The sequence below is a fragment of the Aspergillus nidulans genome, chromosome VII, assembly GCF_000011425.1.
Source record: "Aspergillus nidulans FGSC A4 chromosome VII".
Classification (NCBI taxonomy): domain Eukaryota; kingdom Fungi; phylum Ascomycota; class Eurotiomycetes; order Eurotiales; family Aspergillaceae; genus Aspergillus; species Aspergillus nidulans.
In genome coordinates, this window is record NC_066263.1 from 4,038,974 (window position 1) to 4,060,569 (window position 21,596).

The 21,596-nt window shown below is 49.1% G+C and overlaps 9 protein-coding genes across 9 annotated transcripts, besides 2 other annotated features; 5 read left to right on the plus strand and 4 right to left on the minus strand.

The window, feature by feature from the left end:
• Positions 1–15,581: part of a sequence feature (contig 1.41 1170..64302(1)) that runs on past the window's edge.
• Positions 500–1,567, plus strand: pfy1 (profilin). The gene is made up of 5 exons (XM_654996.2): positions 500–697; positions 764–779; positions 867–951; positions 1,056–1,190; positions 1,256–1,567. Exons 1-5 carry the CDS (start codon positions 670–672, stop codon positions 1,385–1,387), a joined length of 396 nt encoding a protein of 131 aa, XP_660088.2. The 5' UTR covers positions 500–669; the 3' UTR covers positions 1,388–1,567.
• Positions 1,966–2,423, minus strand: ANIA_10313 (Got1 family protein; the record flags this gene model as incomplete). Its single annotated transcript, XM_050613066.1, has 2 exons — positions 1,966–2,262; positions 2,400–2,423. The coding sequence occupies 2 exons, from the start codon at positions 2,421–2,423 to the stop codon at positions 1,966–1,968; spliced, it is 321 nt and encodes a 106-aa protein (XP_050468908.1).
• ANIA_02485 (uncharacterized protein) lies at positions 3,785–4,345 on the minus strand (the record flags this gene model as incomplete). The annotated part of the gene is made up of 1 exon (XM_654997.1): positions 3,785–4,345. The coding sequence occupies one exon, from the start codon at positions 4,343–4,345 to the stop codon at positions 3,785–3,787; it is 561 nt and encodes a 186-aa protein (XP_660089.1).
• ANIA_02486 (uncharacterized protein) lies at positions 5,374–6,703 on the minus strand (the record flags this gene model as incomplete). The annotated part of the gene is made up of 5 exons (XM_050613067.1): positions 6,559–6,703; positions 6,367–6,449; positions 5,963–6,291; positions 5,467–5,909; positions 5,374–5,420 (listed from the first exon to the last, which is right to left on the minus strand). The coding sequence occupies exons 1-5, from the start codon at positions 6,563–6,565 to the stop codon at positions 5,374–5,376; spliced, it is 909 nt and encodes a 302-aa protein (XP_050468909.1). The 5' UTR covers positions 6,566–6,703.
• ANIA_11344 (DASH complex subunit DAD4) lies at positions 8,230–8,666 on the plus strand (the record flags this gene model as incomplete). The annotated part of the gene is made up of 5 exons (XM_050613068.1): positions 8,230–8,232; positions 8,294–8,350; positions 8,403–8,447; positions 8,502–8,586; positions 8,632–8,666. 5 exons carry the CDS (start codon positions 8,230–8,232, stop codon positions 8,664–8,666), a joined length of 225 nt encoding a protein of 74 aa, XP_050468910.1.
• On the plus strand, positions 8,942–11,689 carry ANIA_02487 (actin-related protein ARP5). The gene is made up of 4 exons (XM_050613069.1): positions 8,942–9,283; positions 9,348–10,654; positions 10,704–11,480; positions 11,542–11,689. The coding sequence occupies exons 1-4, from the start codon at positions 9,088–9,090 to the stop codon at positions 11,572–11,574; spliced, it is 2,313 nt and encodes a 770-aa protein (XP_050468911.1). The 5' UTR covers positions 8,942–9,087; the 3' UTR covers positions 11,575–11,689.
• Positions 12,683–14,072, plus strand: ANIA_02488 (uncharacterized protein). The gene is made up of 4 exons (XM_655000.2): positions 12,683–13,154; positions 13,205–13,308; positions 13,368–13,490; positions 13,541–14,072. The coding sequence occupies exons 1-4, from the start codon at positions 13,011–13,013 to the stop codon at positions 13,689–13,691; spliced, it is 522 nt and encodes a 173-aa protein (XP_660092.1). The 5' UTR covers positions 12,683–13,010; the 3' UTR covers positions 13,692–14,072.
• Positions 15,582–21,596: part of a sequence feature (contig 1.42 328..99573(1)) that runs on past the window's edge.
• ssn3 (cyclin-dependent serine/threonine protein kinase SSN3) lies at positions 17,087–18,601 on the plus strand (the record flags this gene model as incomplete). Its single annotated transcript, XM_655001.1, has 4 exons — positions 17,087–17,141; positions 17,330–17,495; positions 17,530–17,677; positions 17,783–18,601. 4 exons carry the CDS (start codon positions 17,087–17,089, stop codon positions 18,599–18,601), a joined length of 1,188 nt encoding a protein of 395 aa, XP_660093.1.
• On the minus strand, positions 19,364–21,233 carry ANIA_02490 (putative metaphase-anaphase transition protein (Mlo2); the record flags this gene model as incomplete). The annotated part of the gene is made up of 4 exons (XM_655002.1): positions 19,364–19,371; positions 19,522–20,923; positions 20,984–21,038; positions 21,121–21,233. 4 exons carry the CDS (start codon positions 21,231–21,233, stop codon positions 19,364–19,366), a joined length of 1,578 nt encoding a protein of 525 aa, XP_660094.1.

The window sequence follows — 21,596 nt, forward strand, 5'->3', positions numbered from 1 at the left end:
GATTTGAGGAGGTTAGGGCTTAAGGAAAAAGGCTCTGTGGTCTTTGATAGCTGGAGAACTCGTGGAATACCGGAGCCCACCATTTCAGCAGAGGCTCACCGCGAGTTCTTAGATGGAGACCCTGAGCAGTGGTTTTGACGTGGGCTGTCTTGCCGTTGGATGGAGCTCTCCGGCTGGCCCTTCTCGCAGCGGTGTGACCTGAGGGCCGAGTCGTCTCCTTCCTCGTACTACTGGCGTGCCGAGGTCATATTCATAGTGCGCAGTTTCAGATATCAGGAATCTAACACTGCAGTAACGAAACAAAATCGGTTTGTATCATTTCTCGTAATCACGCATTTCACACAGCAATTGTCGCATGCCAGATGAAGAATTGCGCAGAGGCGCTTGATCCAAGACGGAATGGCGGGGCAGCTCTAGTTGCCTCAGGCGCTGAGCTAACCCCACCCCACCTTACCTCACCTTCTTTCTGCTTCCCACCGACATCTCTCCTCTTCTCCCTATCGCAACAAATAATAATCTCAACAGCTCTGTCGCTGGTCGATCTCTTTCTGCTTCTCTGAAATCGTCTACTGTCCCTACTCAACAGTTGTTGCCGTCCGTCTCAGACGACCTCTTCTCCACCGTTTCCCATTCTGCGTTCCACTGCTGCTTGTTTATCCAACCGTTACTATGGGTGCTCACTCTGCTGTCTGGCAACGTACTGTTGACCCAAGTCCCTGAATTCTTTTATTGAACGCGGTGGCTAACCTTTGTCCGGCATTAGAATATGTCGATTCCAGGTACCGTGCCTCCGTCATTACCCCGCCTCAACCAATATTGGAACCCCCGCGTCCTCCGCATTGATTCTGACCCAAGATACCTCACAGTCTGATGGGATCCGGCCAATTTGACAAAGCCGCCATCCTCAGCCCTGACTTCTCCGGCGTTGAGGCTTCGTCTCCCGGCTTCACGGTACGCATTCCATATCCCCGGCCAGCTTCCGCGGCGAGCTTCCGCCTCCTTTCCGACCGGCCGGATCGTCTTGTCTCGACTATCATCGCTGACCACAAAGACAGATCTCGCCCCAGGAAATCCAAGGTATCGGATCTGCCTTTGGTGACAGCACCTGGGCCATGCAGAACGGTGTCACAATCGGTGGAGAGAAGTTCCTCGCTATTAAAGCTGATGACCAGAGTGTTTACGGCAAGAAGGTAACTCCTTGACCATAAGATACTACCCATCTGGCTTGGGCAGTACTAACTGAGATAAATTCTAGGGCAAGGAGGGCGTTGTCATTGTGAGGACACCTTCCTGCATCATGATCGGCCACCACACCGAGGCCGTCCAGACCACCAACGCCGCTGCTGCCATTGAGAAGGTCGGCGACTACCTCCGCGGCGGCAAATAAGCATAGCAAAGCTGCATTGGGCTAGTCCTGGATTCAGACAGACAATCTGTTTGCCTATTGTAAATCACGATGGGGCGCTTTCTTACGTTTTCTACTCTTCCATCTTCTGCATTCGACGCGTAAATATGTGTAATATGTACTCCTATAAGTACAGAATGAACCCTTGCGGGTATTGATGGCCTTGCACAGTGCTTACAATTCCTGTAGCTGTTGGACTAGAAGTGTATACACGTGCTTTTATATAGACACCGGTCACTGGTCAAATATTCGCGTGCTTATGTTGCAATTTGCTTCTGGTTATGGTCGTGCATTTCCGTTTGGTTATTGGTAGGGACTATGATATTGTTATTATTTGGTAGGTAAGCGATGCACCTAGCCAGTACGTCAAGGTCATTATAGATATATTAATTCGTTATCATAGTAATATAGACATTATCGAAGAGCACCACTCAGGCCTTCACAACTTCGTAAGTAGGCATTACTTAATTTCCGTCTCCTTGAATTCTCAACACGCTCATCCCACTTAAGCCAAACCCCTGCATAACCAAACAAGAATCATGAATCCGGTTACCAGCACACTAAACTGGCAACTCCGCGTTCCTCCTACCCCCCGCCAGCGTCTCTAGGACCCGCTGGATAACCGGCCCGACAACGGGTATATTTGCCGCGAATTGGCCAATCGTGACGAGGAAATCACCGAAGAGGATGAATAGACCGTAGAGCTCAATCAAAAAGCCAGTCAGCGGCCACCGGAAAAGTATGAGAAGAATCCCGAGAGTGAATGCGGCGGTGCCTTTGAGTTTTTGGCGGCGGGAAAAGAAGGCGATGGTTTTTTCGAGGCCGATGATTAGGGTTAGTCCGATTAGGAAGAGGATCTGTTTGATGTTGTGTTAACTGTGATCGCGAAACGTCTGGTTCTGGAATAGGGTTGTTGGACGTACATTTCCCATTGCAAGCCTGGAACAGCGAATCGGTTAGTGACGGTTGGGGGCAATGGGCTGGCTGCGTGGACATACAATGAGCGGTCGAAGAACATCAATACGCCTCCGAATAGAAATAGCCCTCCTACGCTCGCGCGACTGTTAGCGACTCGGAACAGGGAAGGGCAGAACAGCAGCGCAAAAAGTAGGATACGGCGCGGCGCATTGAAACAGAGGTTGGAGGCGTCAGGAAGTGCTAAGAGACGGTTGAACATACCACCGGAGCAGAATATGACACCAATTTCTTTTATTTGAGTAAAACCGTTAGAATAAACGTGGACGTGTATGACGGCTTTGGCGGGCCGCTTGAGAGAACCTTGGTTCCTTACTTTGGTTGTCTGTCATCCACACTGACGGCATCTTGGGATCGGGTAAAGATAGAAATATACTAATAGGGAGGAAGTCAGAGTGACGTTTAGGAGGAACAGAGGTGCGCGACGGTGAGCGTAGTTTGAGGAAACGCAGCGGATTCTGGATTTGTTTGTGAAGGTTAGCAAGCGGCTGATAAGGAGCTTGAGAATAAGGAAAGGAACGTCAATGTAAGCTACTTACATGGAGAGCGCAGCGGTCGTTAGGTTTGTCTAATAATCGAGTGTGACCAAGTCGCCTTTGATTCTCGCAGCGAGTTTCGGCCAAACTTCGGTGTGCTTGATCAACGACTACCACGATTGCGATGAACAGTCCAAAAATTCTGCCGTGTTGAGCCTAGGCGATTGGAAGCTAAGATGTACCAGGGAGGCGGTCTGGAGCTCCTTAAATCTCCCGACCGCACAACAATCAACGCGCAGCGGAAAAGCTCTTATTTCTGCTTCTTGTCAACCCAGATTCTGCGTACAACTACGCCTGCTGGACCATCTATTTCAGATGAATAATGAAAGCATCCTTGCTAACAGCTTACAATACATTGAACCCGACATATAATGATGGATGTGTTATGAAGTTCTAATTTCGGAGTTGTGCCGTCAAGAAGGCCAAAACAACTACAATGAACCACGAACTTTCTGGGTGCGCGATGCCCAAATTTTCAAACCCCGCCGACAAACAGATCTGGTTTTATTTATTCCATACCAAGGCTGGCTTCCCAGCTCATACGCCGCGGCAACAGCATCCCCGGGTGCTGTAACTGATGTTCCGTTCGTGGAGCGTCGGTATGAGTCGAGTGCTTTGAGCACAAGGCGAAGATCAAATCGTATAATATACAAGATCACGAATAAGCCGGAGCGCTTTCTTGAGCCTGTCCCGAAAGGGGCATGGTGGGTGGAAGAGCTTGACTGTGTTGGTCGTACATATTCGTTAAAAGTAGCCTTCTTCATCAAGCAATGTTAGCTAGACGGTGGTGATCATAGTCCGTAAGAGGTGTCTCACTCTGATGTAGTTCTATCCTGTCATGGAACGTGCCTGAGCAGAACCTAAGACCCTATTTGAGCACAACATGGGCAGCCCTCAGCTCAAGATAACTCTCCGGCACACCTTGCCCCAAGGTTCGAATAACACCGAACACCTCCTTATCATGATACCGCAGCCGGGTTTTCGGGTCGGTATAGGAAGCCGGCAGTCCAGTAATGTCGCAATACGGCCGTTGCTGCGACGGGTGCAGTGAAGGCGCGGACTCGATATTGGTGTAGGTTACGGATGGTCCGGAAGAATATGCAGCGCGTGCATTCTTTTCTAAAACAAGTGTCTGCAGGTTATGCGCAGCCTGGGCGATGTTCGCGGTGCGCTGGTTGCCCTCAGCAGGGGTCTGGCTCCCATCTGTACTAGCGGCGGCTCCGGGAGTAGTTGCACCGGAATTAACCTGCGTAGCAATCGAAGACGCCTCCTTTCTTGAGCTGTCGGAGAGAAGCTGCTTAACGTTCTTGTTTCGTCGCTGAGATGGCTTCCAGGTCTGGCTTCGGAAGGGGCGGGGAACGGCCGCGATATCGAGACGGTCAAGGAGTCTTTGGTGAGCTTCACTTTCGGCAGCAGAAGGAGGAGCCATGCTGAGTGGATTGGTGAAGTTGAGACAGGATGTGATGTATATGGGAATGATGCGGCTGTGAAACTGGGGATGGCTGGGGAGATTTAAGAGACCCGCCTTGGCGCGACTGATAAAAGAATGGATAGTCAACGAGCCCACAATGATCTCGGACAATAGTTCCTATTCTGCACATACTGATATGTTTTAAGAAGGGAATATATGCTTTACATAGGGAATGTGAAGACCTGTGGAATAGCGCTGAAAATGACCGCTATTAATGCCATATACAGCTGCATTTCCACTCATAAATAACTGAAGCTCCTCAGGACTTGAAGCTGGGCACCGATATTGATCGAAGCCAATTAAGAGCACGACTAGGAACGTCCCAACTAGTAACAGTCGTAATCCGCCAGCTCTTTGGAGCTAGTGATAAATGTCTTAAAGCGGACCCTCTAGCTGTTCTCTTGCGTTCACTGGCCTAACCTATTATCTTCTGATTGAGAGGTTGTGGATCCCCTTAACAAGATAGATGGTTTATATCCAAATCGATACAAACATGGGTCTCCACCAAGTTCGTAGAACTTGCTAGGGTGTTGATTAACAGAAACATGATGGGGCATTCAGAAAGAGTGCTGCTAAGATAGTCTTTAGTGTTTTTAGGGATAAGGTTTTTCTTTTTAATGTTTTGGTAAGACAAAAAAATAGTACGGGGTTAGTAGAGGCCCTTGAATACTTTCCCCTGGAGATACCTCTCTAAGCAAGGTATGAGTGTTCTGTGTTACCCATGGTAATGTTGAAGAGACGTGTATCGAAGTAGGAGAGGCTTAGACGGCTCGCAAGACTCCTAATGGGTTAGATACTTCGCAAGCTTAGCTATAATAGGTGAATAATAGGATAAAGATGCACAATGAGGCTTTAAAGGTTACGGTAGCCATTACTTCTCAATTTTAACAATTGACATCAGGCTGACATTCAATGGGATTTGCATCTTCTATCAAAACCAAGGAGTCAACTTCGCTTAGATCTGAGGCATCGATCACTTTGACCTTTCAGAAATTTTCCGAGAACACGACATGATACAGACTGCCACGAAACTCTAAAGAGAATGTTAGTTAAGCTATAAGTGAGGACGGTAGAAATACCTGGAAGGAATTTCTGTGGGAGTTTGTCAGTAAAGTCGAGAACAGCGTACTGTTCCATCTTCTCGTTTTGTATCATGGTAGAATATTGTCCGCATGGTTCAAATCTTGCCACGTGTTGGGAAATCCGATCGCGGACTCTCAGGAGTTCCAATCCCCATTTCTTCTGGGCGACAAGGAAGTCAATTGTCCCGCCATTAGTACCTGCCTTGATCACATACTCTGGAGACATTATAACATGGCCATCCAGCAATGGAAATAGGCAACGGTGGAACTCTTTCTGATATTGATCTTCTAGTGGCGAAATATTTCCTGTCAGAGAACGTGGGGCATCCGACAGTTGACGAGGTTGGAAATCCCTAATAGCATCGAGTGCCAATTGTAAGGGAGAGTCATACTCGAGTTCGGTGTCCATATGTTCCTCTGAGAGAAGGCACTGACAATACCTACACCACTGTGTTAGCAAGAGCTATAAAGCAGTCATAGACAATGCACCTACCAATGGTAGATTTGGCTTGCGAATACAAAGTGTATATCGTCGTCTGATTTCACCTCGTGGAGCCACTCATTTTCCCAGATGTATGCAAGATCTTTTTTCAGTTCTGCGCCTTTATTCTTAAAGCTAGACTCGTGGATTCCATCACAGACAATGGCTTTCTTGAGGATACTAGCATGACCGGGCTGTTGACTTATTCGTGATGGAGGTAGGCCTCTGGCAAACGGAAGATTTTGCAGGGATTTGAAGAATTTCTTTGGATCACTGAATAGAGCTTTGCTTGTTGTTGACCAATCCATAGGTTGGCAGCTACTCACAATGTCATAAATCGCCTATTGTGGACAGCATCAAGCTCAGTAACTGATCGGTAATACTTCCAGACGCTCAACTTCAGGACCAGGACTTACCGGTACAGAACTCAGAAGATGTATGAGGGAAGTAATCAACCCTACATGTCCGTTGCTAGTCAGGCAGAGACCTTGCTTCAAGTCTTGCTTAAAGTAGAGCCACAGTTTGCTATGAAAATTGGTGCATATCGTTCCACGACCTCGTTTGCTTCATCTTCATCGAGCAGCAGACCAATAGGTTTCTAAGGCCACATAACATTTTCGTCTGGCCTGAGCGATATCTGCTGTTCAGCGCCAAAAATCATCGGCGTTTTCACATGCTTTTCCGGGTCAAATCATATAAATCTCCTCGTAGGGGAGCCATAAGACGTGAAGAGTATAATGTACGCTTGTGATCCTAGCTCGATGGCCTTGGAAAAGGTCGGCCCATAGTTCGTCGTCCCAATAGAATTGTTAGGCCTCATCGACAAAGAGATAGCCGCAATGTGTCATCCAGTCGCGGCCATCACTACAGTTTTGTTCTCGAGATAAGTATCCCAGCCTTTTGCACTTCGAACGGCATCCTCTTCCCAGCTCGATATGACATAGACGGGTGTCGATGGGTCACATACAAGTAGTTTATTGGCCATTAGATTCAATAGAGTTGTCTTACCCGAAGCAGGGGTCCCGTTGACAATGTGAAAGTGTTTCACTCGGGCAATGAGTTCATCGACCAGCTTGTTTCGGGAAACAGCATGGTGTGCAACGCCTGTAAGAATCAGCACTTATCTTGTCATATGTCTCAACAGAGGCGCTTACCACAGGTTTAACTCTACGTGCGGGTGGATGGCTGAAACCAGGAGAAGCGGGAGAGCCTGCTGGGTAAATTAGCTGTGGAGTATCAACAGTGAAAGCAACTAACAGTAACCAAGGTGAAGAGACAGAGGATGCGAGCATGTATCACACTCTCCTTGAGTTGTCGACTCATTCAAAAGCTGAAATAGAGGACCCCGAGGGACATGTGCACTTGGTAATCCCATTTTTGCTTGCCAAGTACAAGGTCCCATAGTGAGAAGTAAATTGTGTTTGTTGTTAGTCGCAGAGGCTGGTGTTAGATTTCTGTAGGGTGAAGAAGACGAGGAAGGAGTAACCGGGTACTGGGGTAGAAATGAGAGATTGAGGACAGATGAGTTCGCCATTGTGTCAGTCATGGATGATCTTGAATTGCTTGTAAACTGTCCCATCTTTGAGAGCTGGAGGTCCTATGATCGAATGCCAATAACACGCACGAGAGCACCGATTAGAAGTAGTATCGTTAAAACCTTTGGGATATTTCAAGGCTCGCTGAAATAGCTTACTTAGTGTAATATTTTCAGTTAGTATGGGTATAGCCCTTTGAAGAATAACTAGAACAAGCACTTTTCCAGCCAAAGAAGTCGAAAGTGATGGGCCGATTAGAAGCGTGAAGTGAATTCGTCAAGGTTGTGATGAGCTTCTCTAACACACGGCCTTCAGGCAATGATTGACTCGGCTGGGCCAGACTCGCCGTCATCACAAACGGTTAAGGTTTAGCCGTTTGTCATCCTTGTCCGTGTAAGAGCCAAGATGTTCGTTCATCCCAGAGTGCATGACTGTTGGTGATTCAACAATTTTTCTTCTAAACCAAGGCAACCGCAAACTGGAGAAAAGAAATGTGTATATGAGAGTCAAAATGTCCCGGCGGGCGATGATGATATACCACATATCGGGCGGCTATCCCGAAGCAGGCAAACTAAACCAAAACAGGTAATTCACAGGTCCTCGCTCTACCTGTGAAACGTTTAGCAAAGAGACGCTATCAGCTGCCAGACCCAAGCAGTCGAAATCACGTGATACTTTGCTGCATAATCGACAAAACATGGGGTTTCTTCCAGCAACAACAGCAACAGAGTCTGATACGCAACAATGGTAAGCTTGAAAAGAGGCTGCACTTATTCGTTCTTTATGAACCTGATTTGACTCCTGCCAGGAAAACCCACATGAGCAACAGCAAGCCCTTCTCCTGTCACGAATCATCGAGAACGTTGTATGTTTCACTTGTTGATGCTGAAGACTCTAAGGAACTGACAACCGCCCAGCAAAAGCTGAATGAAGCTGTTATGGAGATGAACCAGCGCCTCCAGGTAAGCATACTTGATAGCCTCTTATCTCTCAAGTCACTGACGTACCGAATTCAGGCGGCCAATATCCAAACAATGGACGTTGAGCTGGTCGCGCAGATGTTCAAGAACTACCAGTCAAATGTTCTATTCCACTTAGAAGGTACGCACCAGGCTTGATTGGTATATTTACTATTGTATCTAACAGTCATAGCCACGGACAACTTGAAGGAACCATCGTGAATGTAGTCTGGGGTACTTCACAGCCTTTGATGTTAATGAGTAACCATGATACCACTGAATCAGTCCTAAATTCTTTAGCCAATCGTTCCTCGAATTCTGTACATCTAATCAGTAGGGAAATAGTATTGTCGAACTGCTGCTTTGTGAGAACATAGCGACGCCAAGATACTTTAGTGAATGGTCTTGGCGATAGATACAAACGCCGGCGGTGGCAGACTTTCCACCGCGTCAAAGCTGGGGTCCCACCCATCCTTCATTGTCACCACTAACCAACTCTCAAACCCTGCCAACTGTGTATCGAGCGCAAACCGCTGTTCCTGGAGAGCTCGCGCAGCTTACTTCGCCGACGTACGCGACAGACAGCAATGTGGTGATCTCTCGCTGGAAGCTCCTGAGATCTCCGTGACTTACGCCTCACACGATGGCGATCACATCAATACAGTCTATTCTCCCTGCTCGGTTCTCAATCAATTCATCCGAGCAGGGGGCCGCCAAGCCGCCTCCCAAAATCTTTAATGTCTACGAACGTCCGTTCAAAGGCTATCAGCCTCCGCAGCCCGATGGTTACGAACAGAGCAGATCCAGGCCCGATACGAGCGCTATAGTCATCGATAATGGTAAGCGGACTACAGCCCTATGATATCAAGCTAGGGCGGCAATTGATTCCTTATCATTGGCTAGGTTCTCATCTCGTCAAAGCCGGCTGGTCGTTTGACAAGAATCCCCGGTTTATACTGCCCCCTGTGATGAGCCGATACCGAGACCGGAAATTGAACAAGGCTTGCCAGTTCATCGGACACGATGCCTACGTCGATGCGACTACGCGCGGACAGCTCCGATATGCCTTCGATCCCGGTACTAGCGTGGTGGGAAACTGGGACGTAATGGAAGGAGTATTGGACTATCTTTTTATCAAGCTCGGTGTGGACGGGGCCAATGGAGGCGTTGACAGGCCCATTGTTATGACGGAGCCTATCGCAAACCCAAACTACCCGAGAAAAAGTGAGAAGACTGCATGCGAGGTGAAGCTGGTGCTGACGTCTATAGTGATGAACGAAATCCTGTTCGAATGTTACTCCGCCCCGTCCGTTGCCTACGGAATCGACTCGCTGTTTTCGTACCGATATAACCGCGGAACAGACGGTCTTATAGTTGACTCCTCGCATACATCCACGCATGTTATCCCGGTGCTCAATTCGAAGGCTTTACTTTCCAATTGCTCGCGCCTGAATTTCGGTGGCATGCACGCTTCGGAGTATCTGTTAAAGCTTATGCGCCTCAAATACCCGACTTTCCCGGGGAAGATGACGGAGCATCAGATGGAAGACTTAATGCATAACCATTGTTATGTATCAAAAGACTACGATCGGGAATTGAGTGGGTACCTGGATTGGACCGGATTGGAAGACCGTGATCATGTTATCCAGTATCCATTTACAGAGCACATCGTACCGGAGAAAACAGAGGAGGAACTTGCGCGAATCGCAGAGAGGAAGAAAGAGAGCGGGCGACGGCTGCAAGAACAAGCTGCGAAGATGCGACTCGAAAAGTTGATGAAAAAGGAGCAAGAACTGGAGTACTACAAGGACCTACAGCGTGGTCTCCAGTCTGAGACGAAAAAGGAGAAGACACGCATTCTAGATGCCGAGGACCTGAAAGACGAAGCACATCTAGAGCGGCTAATTCGGGATCTTGAGCGCTCAATTAAGAGATCGAGAAACAAAGACCTAGGAAATGAAGAGCAGGAAGAAGCATCGGAGGAGATGTCGTTCCCATTACTGGATGTGCCAGACGAAGAGCTAGACGAGGCTGGGTTGAAGGAGAAGCGTCATCAGCGACTTATGAAATCCAATGTCGACGCACGGCAACGTGCTAAGGAAGAGAAGGAGCGGGAACAAGCGCGAAAGGATGAAGAACTCCGGCTTGATCGCGAGAAGCGGGAGAACGACCCTGAGGGCTGGGTCGCTGAACGGAGAGCACAGCGCCAGGTAGGACTTCTGAGCTGCGAACTACAAGACTTAGCTAACAGGGCAATAGAACCTCCTTCAACGGATCAAGGAACGCGACCGCATGAAAGCCGATCTAGGCAACCGCAAGTCATTAGCAAGCCAGATGCGCATGAAGACTCTCGCCAACCTCGCAGCGGACGGCCCTAAAAAGCGACGAAGAGGAGGTGATGATGATGATTTCGGCGCCAACGATGAAGATTGGGGTGTTTACCGTACAGTGGCTACTGGCGAGCAGAGCGACGACGACGAAGAGGAGGATCTCAGTGGAATGCTTGACAGCGTCGAAAGGGAGTTGCTTGAATACGACCCGGAGTTCACCGAGAACCACACCCTAGCTGCTCAATCGGACTGGACAAAGAGTCTGATTCACGTGTTTTTGCGTGGTCCCTGGCCGTTTGACCCGGAAAGCCAGCGCGAGGCCCACCAAATACACCTGAATGTGGAGCGAATCCGAGTACCCGAAGTAGTCTTCAAGCCTTCTATTGCCGGAATTGACCAGGCAGGCATAGTGGAGATCGCCGCCGACATTGTCAATCAGCGCTTTTCGAATCCGGAGGAACAGGCGAGATTACTGCGCGATGTCTTTTTGACTGGCGGCAACACTCTGTTTCAAAATTTTGATGAACGGTTCCGAAACGACTTCCGGGCATGCCTCCCTCTCGAGGCACAGTTGACCGTCCGTCGTGCCTCGGATCCAATCTTGGACGCCTGGAAGGGAGCAGCGCAATGGGCCTCTGGATCGGGGCTGGCCAAGTCATCTATTTCGCGCGAGGAGTACCTGGAAAAGGGCAGTGAATATCTCAAGGTAAGTGGATATCACTGCCACTGCATGTTTATCTTTGTAGGTCTGACTTGTGCATCAACAGGAACACGATTTGGGCAACGTTACGTCGTGGTGATGGAAGGGGCACAGGCGTAGCTTGGAGTCGGGCGTCGGGCCAGTTGCTTAGTTGCTTAGTTAGACTAGGATATAATTATTCCAGATTGGCATTTGCACTCAAATCTGCATTTGCAGTAAGTACTAACAAAACCTGTGGACTATGCTGGTTTCTTGTATTATGTAATCCAGATTTGCCTCATGCGAAGTGTCATGTGCAGTAGGCCGCCATCCAAGATAAGAAACCCACCTGGGCGACGGACCAACTCTATAGCTGGGCTCGAGCAGGCTCCAGAAATTTCCAGGTTCATCGCCCAGACTTGAAGTCAGAAGTTCGAACTTTAGTCTGAAGTCATTGTTGGGAAAAAACCCAGGGATCTTCGTTGCGCTCCGATCTCGGCCGATGAATGCCTTGCACGACGGAGTGTTGAACGACCCTTGTGTTCCCTCTGTCATCGATCATCGCAATCTTCATCTTGTTATCATTTAATAAACATTACCAAAATTGTACGATATGAAGAAATATTGCAGATCCTCCGTATAGACGACGTCGGTGGGCCTCATTCTTCAGCCTTGTGGGCCAAGTCTACTTTTGGGTATCTTCAACGGAATCCTGCGTATTCTTGTTTCTGAAGAGGGGCAGGACGGTCTCTGATGTACAATTGATGCCACTGATCAGACACCGATCCAATCGCCAGCTGTTGCGTGGTTTCGGCTCGGCTCAATCGGATTGCATCTTGGTCTGGCCTTTTAACGATGAGTCTGTGATGATGTATCCCGTGGTTCCGCTCGATCCGGCAGTCATTCAACCTCTCAGAGCTAACCCTACTTAGCAGTGAAGATCCAGCTCGGGTCACACAACCACACCATTCGTGCTTGCGTTTGCCCATGATACGTCAATCGTTGCCTCACACCCCGGTTATCACGGCCGCTCGTGGTTCTTCGCGAATGCCGTGTTTGTGTATGCCGACGATTCTACTCGATTCTTCGCGATGACGCAGACATGATCTGCCCCATCCCTATCCGCAAACAGCCGTTATTCCCAGCTTGAGCTTTTTGTGCCAACTCTATCTCTAACTTGAAAGGGATAGTAGCTCAGATCCATGGACAATGGTAGCTCTGCCCAACGTGGGTCGTCCTGCACCTGGCTGCACCTGGCCTGCCGGCACGATGTTGATCAACCTCAAGGCATCCTGACGCAAACCCTAACCTGGAGCTGGCCCGTGGGCTGACCGCGACTGGACGAGTCTGATTCAAGATCCTTGTTTTCCTGCTTTCTGCAACTATAAAGCCCAGTCCCGGCCGCCTTGTCAAGGTGTGTTGCACATTCATTCTGCTTACATCCAACCTCTTGCTTCAACTCGGACATTAGAGTAGACGGACACGCTTTCAAGCCATACTTAGCCATACTCCCAATCTATACTTCCAGTCCATACTATTTCATATCAAGCAGTCAACATGCCTCGTCAAGCTCTCGCTAGGCCGGTCATGCTCTTGATCCGAGCTCTCCAATGGGCTAGTGCTGTGATTGTGATGGGAATAACATCCTACTTCATTAGCAAAGGGCCCCGTGGGCAGCATATCATTTACCAGGAAGTCATTGTGCGTCCCCCCGCTATCTGGTGAAGGATTTCAAAGCTAATGCAATACAGTCTGTTCTCTCGGTTGTCTTCTTCCTCCCGGCTTTCCTCTCCCCGTTCATGCCCAACATGCTGAGCCGATTTGTCTTCTTCATTGATGTCGTCTTCTCTTATCTGTACGTCCTTAGCTGTCATTCGTCCTTGACAACGTGCATGCTAACTAACGTTTCAAAAGCTGGCTCACGGCATTCATCTTCGCCGCGCAAGACTACAACTGGCACAACTGTTACTTGAACGCTCCTCCCTACATGAACTGCAGCAGGAAGAAAGCAAACGAGTCCTTCATCTTCCTCGCATTGTATGTTCCTTTGCACCCTTTTCGTTCTCTCATAACTAATAATGCCGCAGCATCTTCACCTTCTTTGGCATGCTCCTCGAACTCTACTCCCTCTGGTCCTACCGTCAGGAGCACGCCAATCCCGTTGTAGAGAAGCACGGCCATGGCGCCACGGGCACTGGCAACGCCCCTCACGATGCACCTGCTACAGCCGTTCCTTAAATCTCGAAGACTGATGATTGAATGATTTCACTTGCCAACATCACCAAGCTGCGGCTCCCTTCCCATGGTTGGTGTATGAATTGTCGGGCATGCGATTGCAGCGTCTATTTATTTGCCTACTTACTGGAATACCTTGCCTATATATATTATCACTGGAGGTATTCAGTTTGTTTGGCAGGAACTAATAACGAGGATGGATACGGACATGGGGTACACTGATATCCACTTGCTTGTGATTTTGTAAGTGTGGATGGGATGGTTGCTCTTGCCTAATTGTTTTGTCATGTCTGATATACCGATTTTCATGTCTAACCGTGGTCACCAAGTCTTATGTAATTTTCTACTGCTACCAGCCTAATTAATCTTATACTGCTCATCAAAGGTCATGCATGTCTAAGCTACGGTAGTCCACCTTCTGAGCCCAACCTTGAAGCTAAACCTCTCTCACTGCATTACGGCACTCTTTAAGTAGTATCTTGTCATGATCCAAGACAGGCATGTTAACGCAAGATAAACGCTGTATGCTTGGCTTTGCAGATCAAAATGATGTCATTGTGCAATTCAAATCCACCGTGTTGTTCATATACCGTTCAATGATGACTCCGACAAACGAGCAGTTACAAAGGCTAGGCCTGGTCGCCATATCTACGGCTGTTTGTGCTATATACAGTTTCTATTCTGATAGCGCTGCGGTGCACCGTTCCTCAAGACCACCTGCTATGGCCACGTTCCCGAGTTTGATCTACATTACTCTACTAAAGCTAGACGAGGGCGAAGAGACAAGCATCGCCGTAATCAAACCACAATGAATACAGGGTGAGGGAGCTTAATCCCTCCTCCGCTGATCCCCCCTCCCCCAGACCTCATCCACGCTCGTCCTGCCTTTCGTCTCTGGCACACGGAAGTAGATGAACATTGCGAAAATACCAGCCATCGCCGCGAATAGCCAGTAGATCTTGCCTCGCCCGCCCAACGCATCGTTCAGCATCGGAAAAAACTGCGCCACAACAAAAGTTGAGATCCAGTTGGCTGCCAGTGCCCAGCTCTGAGTAGCCCCAACGGCTTCTGGGCCGACTAGTTCAGAGGCCATGATAAATGGTACAGGTCCTACGCCGACGGCAAATGATGCGACAAATAGTAGGACCGCCACTGCAGAGAGGGCTTTGACATTGAAGTATATGCCCAAAGCAAGGAGGATGGAAGTGGATCCCATTCCGCAAATGCTGGACAAAAGGCAAGTCTTGCGACCGATCTTGTCGGGGAGCGGGGAACAGGCCAGGGTCATGATGAGGTTAATTGCGGAGATCAAGACAGAGAGAAGGGCGGCGGTAGTGGGGAGGATGCTCTGGAGCAGTGAGACGCTGTACATAATTATGCTATTGATTCCTGTAAATTGTTGGGCTATCATGATCCCGACGACGGCGATAATGGCTGGGCGGTACCCTGAATCCATCACTACTTGGGCCATTGTGACAGGAGGCTGCTTTGGAGGCAGGTTGCTGGAAGGGGGTGAGAGCAGGGACTGTTGTTCGCCAGCGTCATCATCAGATCTGGTGGAGTGTCCGAGCGCCTCTAGTTCGCCACGGATGTCTGCGTTCCTGCCGCGTATCCGCTGGAGGACGCGTCTGGCTAGGTCGTGTTTCTGATGATCAGCAAGCCAGGCAGGACTCTCTGGAACCAGAGTCAGGCCGAGAAGCTCTGAAGCTCCGATAATCCCGGCAATCGCGAGGATAACTCTCCACATGCTATCCTTGCTGAGGAAGTAGCCAAGCGTCTGCGTCAAGAGAATACCAACATTCGTCATGAAATGTGTCATACGTACAAGCTATACCCAACGTCCACGGGCGACCAACCTGGAAAATAAGATCAGGCGCTAGGCAGTCCATGAATCTGATCCAACACCGGATAACATTCTGCCAAAGGCGAGTATTGGGATATTGGAGGCAAGAGTTTCGGCTACTGGCCCAAGGACGAAGAATATAGTAGTTGCACGTAGGGAAAATAGACGTCCATGCTTTGTTGACACGGGCCCTGCCATCAATGCTCCCAGAAGTCCACCGAGGGTGTATATGGACGAGACCAGGCCGAATTGCGACGAGTTCATCGGAATACATTGTGGTAGGCCGTCGGACGCAGAATGAATGCTCTTCCGTTCACAGGTGATGACTGCTTGAGGTGCATTGAGCTCCGCCTATTATATCCAACGTTGATGTCAGAAATATCGAAACATAGCCCCATGATGTGTCCTCTTGTTTGCTTACCAGATGATAACCGAACTGAAGTGGACCCAAAGTTGTGATGAACACCAGGTATATCAGGTACGGAGTGACCCTGGAACGAGCCATCTCATCGGACGCCATAATGAAATCAAGAATTTATTATGCTATGAGCATCTGACCGATTCCACCAAACTCGAGGGCGAATGGTCAGAAGCCGAGAGGTGTCACAGATGAGATGCAGGGGTCGAGGTGACGTTGGAGGGACGATCTGGGTTGGATGGATAAGTCTGTCTTATCATCCCGTTATCACTTATCGGACGGCCTTACTTAGCTTGATACGGGGAAGTACCACGAGTATAACCTACTAGACCCAAATTAACTATCAGCAGCATATATGATCAACGTGTCAATGCAGATGCTCAGATCTTCTGAGCCAAGCTGGAACTAGCTCCGTGTATGGAACGGAGTACGCCCCGGTTGTGGTTTTTAACCCGCACTTTCAGCGACCCTTGTGTGCGAAGCGCTGCTGACTAACCCGCATTCCTTAACCGCCAACCACCGGCGACGCCGTTCTAACTGTTCGTTCATTAATCATTTCTCAACAAATTACTCCTCCCGCATCTGTTGAGCAGGATGCTCTAGTGAACTTCATTTCTCCGCTTTGTTTCCCGCCGTCGCAGTACTTTCCCGGTCCCTTGAGCCTTTGAGTTGTCCGCCTGGCTCTGATAGTTCGAGCTGACCACTGGCACCGGAGTGACCGGACAGCGTGGTGCCTCCACCTCCACCTCCACCTGCCAAACTACCTACAGGCTACTGCAACTCTTCTGTCCACTGACTGTGCTGTGCTATTCATGAGTCTTACGAATCCGCCTTCATCATCTGGTCCTCTAACTGCTACCGCCAGGCCTGCAGTGGCCACCGTCAGCCAGAGTCTGTCTTCGAAAAGAGGTCTGCAGGCTGCTGTTGAGGGTAATACCGATTAGTCTATTCTTATCGTTATTTCTGCCCCTTTTGACTCTTTTTAATCGGCCCTCTATTGCCACGTTGCTTATCTGGTTGCGTGTATCAGCATGTACACTGACTGAAGGGGACCGATCTGTTATTTCTATCCTCTACGGACTCATAACGCTTAACGGCGGTTTTTTCGATTGCAACTTCCTGTATTTCTCTTTCATCATGCTTGGAAGGAATTTCCCGTACTTCAACTCTGTCGGCGGGTTTTATTCACGTGGTAATGGCTTTCCCTTAAACCCTCGTAGCTGCTTAGCTTGAGAGGGCTCCAACATTGTTGTTTCTTGTTCGTTCGCTTTTAGGTTCCAGTTCGGCTTTTGTTTTTCACTTATATTCTTTTTGAACATAATCGTTTGTGTTGTTCGCGAATTGCTGACCCTGTGATGCTGACTTGTCGCCCGTGCGAAGAAAACTCGAGGAGACAACCTGGAACTGGATATACCAGCAAGGTCCGTGTTCGGGACAAATACCACATCGTCGGCTTTATCAGCAGTGGTACTTATGGTCGAGTATACAAAGCTGTTGGCCGAAATGGCCAGGGTGGGGAATTTGCCATCAAGAAGTCAGAATCCCGGTTAGAGTCTTATATTGTCACTGACATTCAATAGATTCAAACCCGATAAAGAAGGTGATATCATTCAGTATACTGGCCTCTCGCAGTCTGCTATCCGAGAAATGGCGCTTTGTTCCGAACTTGACCATGCCAACGTAGTGCAGCTCGCCGAGATCATCTTAGAAGACAAGTGCATCTTTATGGTCTTCGAGTACACAGAGCATGATTTACTTCAGATCATTCATCACCATACTCAGCCCCAGAGACACCCAATCCCCGCAGCGATGGTAAGATCAATTCTTTTCCAGCTTCTTAACGGCTTACTATACCTGCACACGAACTGGGTTTTGCATCGAGACCTGAAACCAGCAAATATTCTGGTAACGTCCAGTGGCGCAATTCGCATAGGAGACCTAGGCCTCGCGCGTCTTTTCTACAAGCCTCTCAATTCGCTCTTTTCCGGCGATAAGGTCGTCGTTACCATTTGGTATCGTGCCCCAGAACTTCTCATGGGCAGTCGGCATTACACCCCTGCTGTGGATCTATGGGCTGTTGGTTGCATATTCGCGGAATTGCTCTCGCTTCGTCCAATATTCAAAGGTGAAGAAGCCAAGATGGACAGCAAGAAGACAGTTCCGTTTCAGCGCAACCAAATGATGAAAATTATCGATATAATGGGGCTACCTCACAGAGATAACTGGCCTGGCATCGTCCACATGCCAGAATATTCTCAGCTTCAATCTCTGGCAATGTCCCGCGCCCCAAACCATATTAGCCGAACCTCGAATCTTGGAAGCTGGTACCAGAATTGCTTGAAAAACGGCGGGTACTCTGTCAACTCCAGCGTTGGCACCCCTGGCGATGACGGCTTCGACCTCCTTTCCCGATTGCTGGATTACGATCCAACCTCACGGATAACAGCAAAGGAAGCCCTGGAACATCCATATTTCAAGAATGGCGGGCCGATCTCGGCCAATTGCTTTGAGGGATTCGAGGGCAAATACCCCCACCGGCGCATTACCCACGACGACAATGATATCCGCAGTGGGAGTCTTCCGGGAACTAAACGGAGTGGGCTACCTGACGATAGCTTGATGAGCCGTGCGGCAAAGCGAATGAAGGAGTGACACTAACAGAGCCCGTAAATTTTATTTTATTTTTATTTTTTTATATTGATCTAGAGGTTACCGGCGTTCGGTGGAGTTGCAAACCGGGTTTTCTGGCGTATACTGTTCTTTGGACTTGCCTATCTATCATAGATCGTGGATCCCAATACAAGATTCTTTACATGGTCTCATTTTTTCTTTTTCTACTCATCACTCTTCTAACCACATGGTCAAAAGCTATTGGTTTCCCTAATCTCGTAACGGCTACCTGGTACTTGTTCGTTGAGCCTTCCGGTCGACTCGAATTGATTCAGCCAGTGATACTCCAAGATATCTTACGATTATGGCCAATGAACAGCTTTTACATTTGTCCGCGGCCAACTTCAGCCAGCCAGACATTCGCGTTCGCTGCATCCACTGTGGTGAGGAGCTCCTATCTGCTAGCGCTACACCTCTCTAATAATTACAGCTATAAGAAGCACAGCATAGACTGACCCATCGCCTAACGAGCTCAGAGGCGAAACATGCCCAGCCTTGTGCACTTCGGGCCATCCGAGTACATAGGCTTCTATAATCACCTTCACCCGCTTTCAGTCCGACCTGCCTGTGCACTTCTGATGATCTTAGGCCGACCATGTAAGATTCTCCCTAGTATTGCAGATATCTATTATCAGGCTCTCTCGTTCTCGAACTCCTCATGATCCGGTGTCATTGTTGGTGTCAACGGGTTCTCAAAGATGGATTATTATTTGGTGTGTATCTCGCATTTGGGTTCAAGAGCTCCTAAACGCCTTCCCAAATTTTAAGTCATAACATCAGCCCATTAATCAGTAAATATCCCTTCAGCACATGAGAGTACTCAGTAACCTGTTATATATCAGCGAAACAAAGAACACAGAAGCGCAGGTCCCCCCATGCAATCTACCACTTGGGCTACATACCACTCTGTTCTCGTCTCCCAACCCCATCCCCACTTTCGTCTTTATCGTCTTCATTCCCTCCCCCATCTGCAGAGGCCTTTCCCGCCGCCGCAGCATCCTTGATTTGCTGCTCGTCACCCCTCAGCTTCTCAAAATAAGCTTTGATATCATCAGCGCCAACAGCCGTCCCGCTCTCCGCAAACGGCTTCAGAAACTCCTTCACCTTTTCGCGCAGGTGATTATAGACCATTGCCCCCTCTATGGCACGCACGCGGTCAATATTGCTGAGCGCCGCTTCCCCACGGTCAAGAAGGCTACCTGTACCTGTACTTCTGTCGCCGTCGCCATCTTCAGAGAGAGGGGGCTCGTATGTTTCTTCTTCTTCGCGGAGTTGCGGATGTGGTGCAAGGTTGGGATAGCAGGTCGGGCAGCGGCAAAAGTGGCCGCGGAAGTCTTCTTTGAGGAAAAGGGAGAAGGTAGCTGTTGGGGTGGTTTGGGGGAGGAAGGCGTGCTTGGGTTTCTGGCTTTGTTCTTGTTGTTCTTGTTCTGACTTGGTTTCCGAAGTTGGAGCTGTGGTTTGAGATTGGTTTTCCTCTCTGGGTCGCTTTGAGGAGGGCCCGCTGCCATCGCCGTCTTCGGCGTCATCTTCTGCCTTCCGTTTGTTCGGGTTATCGCTAGGCTGGTCGTCGGATTGGATATGGAGGGATTTTGGAGCGGGGGAGTCTTCTTTCTTGACGGTCTTTTGCAGTCCGCCTTCTTTGAATACTGGAGGCAGGAATCCTGGTGTGCCGGCGTACTGTTTCAACCAAGGGTTGGCCTCGACACACTTGTAGCATATGAAGGTCTCGAAATCATCCTCGGCAGGAAATTGGGGAGGCAGAGGCGGCTCATCTTCGTCTTCAGCTTGTTCGTTCGAGTCATCGTTATCTAGCTTCTCCTTCCTGATTGAATTCTTGTACCAGTCTCGTGGGAGCCCGATAAGACACTCAGGGTGCCACCAGTCTTCACCACAACCACCAGTCTCTGTCGTCCCCAACCCAAGGCACTGAAACATTGTACCCTTCTCTTCATGTGCGTTGTAGTCTTCACCACAGCCGCAAAACTTGTTCTGGAAGTTCCTATTGTATCGATTGCCAGGGTGTGGCTTCTCCGACCGAACCCCCTTTGTGCCAGTATTGGGATCGCTACGCAGAGTGCACGGGGTGGAGGAAGTGATACGAGTGGTTCCGCAGTCGCACACAAAGTTTCTTTTGTTGAAAAGTTCGACAAGGGTATGTTCGCCATGGCAGGATATTGAGCAGGAATAGCAGACGCCGGCAGCAGTGTAGGGTGAATCAGGAGTCGGGGGGGGAGGATTGCAGGTCAAACAAGCATATAGTGTCTGCCGTAGCGGTCCTAGATGTTGTGTACACGAATCAAATGACTATATAGTTAGTTGCGCGCAATTTGATTGCAGAGAGTGGATTGCACGGCATAGACTCACATATGGGAGGACTTCACGGGCATCTGCCTCGAGGCGCATCTGAGATTCGATGAATCTGTGATACACATTAGCATACAACATGATAAGTACTAGAGCAACGCAATGTCGGGCCCAAGTAACACCAATTTCTCACTCACTCTTTCGCAGTCTGCGAGTTCTCCGAGCTGCAGCTTTGACGGCGGCTGACGGTATGTTGCCCATCGCTCGTCGGAGCAACCGGAGGGGATGCGACGGTCTCCTCGTTGCTCATCTTCCTTGACAGTAATCGCAACCTATTTGCAAACGGATTCACAGGAATTGGAGAGATGAAATAGTCAATATCAGTGAGAGTTCGATGGCTCACTTGCGATCAGTTACTCCAGATGGAAGCCAACGCGGAACGCGAGACACTTGTTTGTCCTGTTTGCACTTTCTGTATTCAAAGTTCCGCAAGGTGACTGAGGGTAACAGTTCTCTTATTGATGACTGCTGAGTTTCAGAAGCTGTACTTTCCAGACAGTTAGGTATACTTCAAGACATCGTCCCACAGTTTTGCAGGCTAGAGTGGTTGGGAAATCGTAGTGTCCCGGCTCCAGGCGTCAAAAGCTATATGTCCAAATCTGGTATAATTGGA

Excerpts from the sequence above, each read along its gene's own strand:
- pfy1 (XM_654996.2), top strand. The coding sequence starts at position 670 with ATGGGTGCTCACTCTGCTGTCTGGCAAC. Across the intron at positions 952-1,055 it reads CTTCGTCTCCCGGCTTCACG|ATCTCGCCCCAGGAAATCCA; the intron begins GTACGCATTCCA and ends CCACAAAGACAG. Across the intron at positions 1,191-1,255 it reads AGAGTGTTTACGGCAAGAAG|GGCAAGGAGGGCGTTGTCAT; the intron begins GTAACTCCTTGA and ends GATAAATTCTAG.
- ANIA_02487 (XM_050613069.1), top strand. The coding sequence starts at position 9,088 with ATGGCGATCACATCAATACAGTCTATTCTCCCTGCTCGGTTCTCAATC. Across the intron at positions 10,655-10,703 it reads AACGGAGAGCACAGCGCCAG|AACCTCCTTCAACGGATCAA; the intron begins GTAGGACTTCTG and ends ACAGGGCAATAG. Across the intron at positions 11,481-11,541 it reads AGGGCAGTGAATATCTCAAG|GAACACGATTTGGGCAACGT; the intron begins GTAAGTGGATAT and ends GTGCATCAACAG.
- ANIA_02488 (XM_655000.2), top strand. The coding sequence starts at position 13,011 with ATGCCTCGTCAAGCTCTCGCTAGGCCGGTCATGCTCTTGATCCGAGCT. Across the intron at positions 13,309-13,367 it reads GATGTCGTCTTCTCTTATCT|CTGGCTCACGGCATTCATCT; the intron begins GTACGTCCTTAG and ends ACGTTTCAAAAG. Across the intron at positions 13,491-13,540 it reads TCCTTCATCTTCCTCGCATT|CATCTTCACCTTCTTTGGCA; the intron begins GTATGTTCCTTT and ends ATAATGCCGCAG.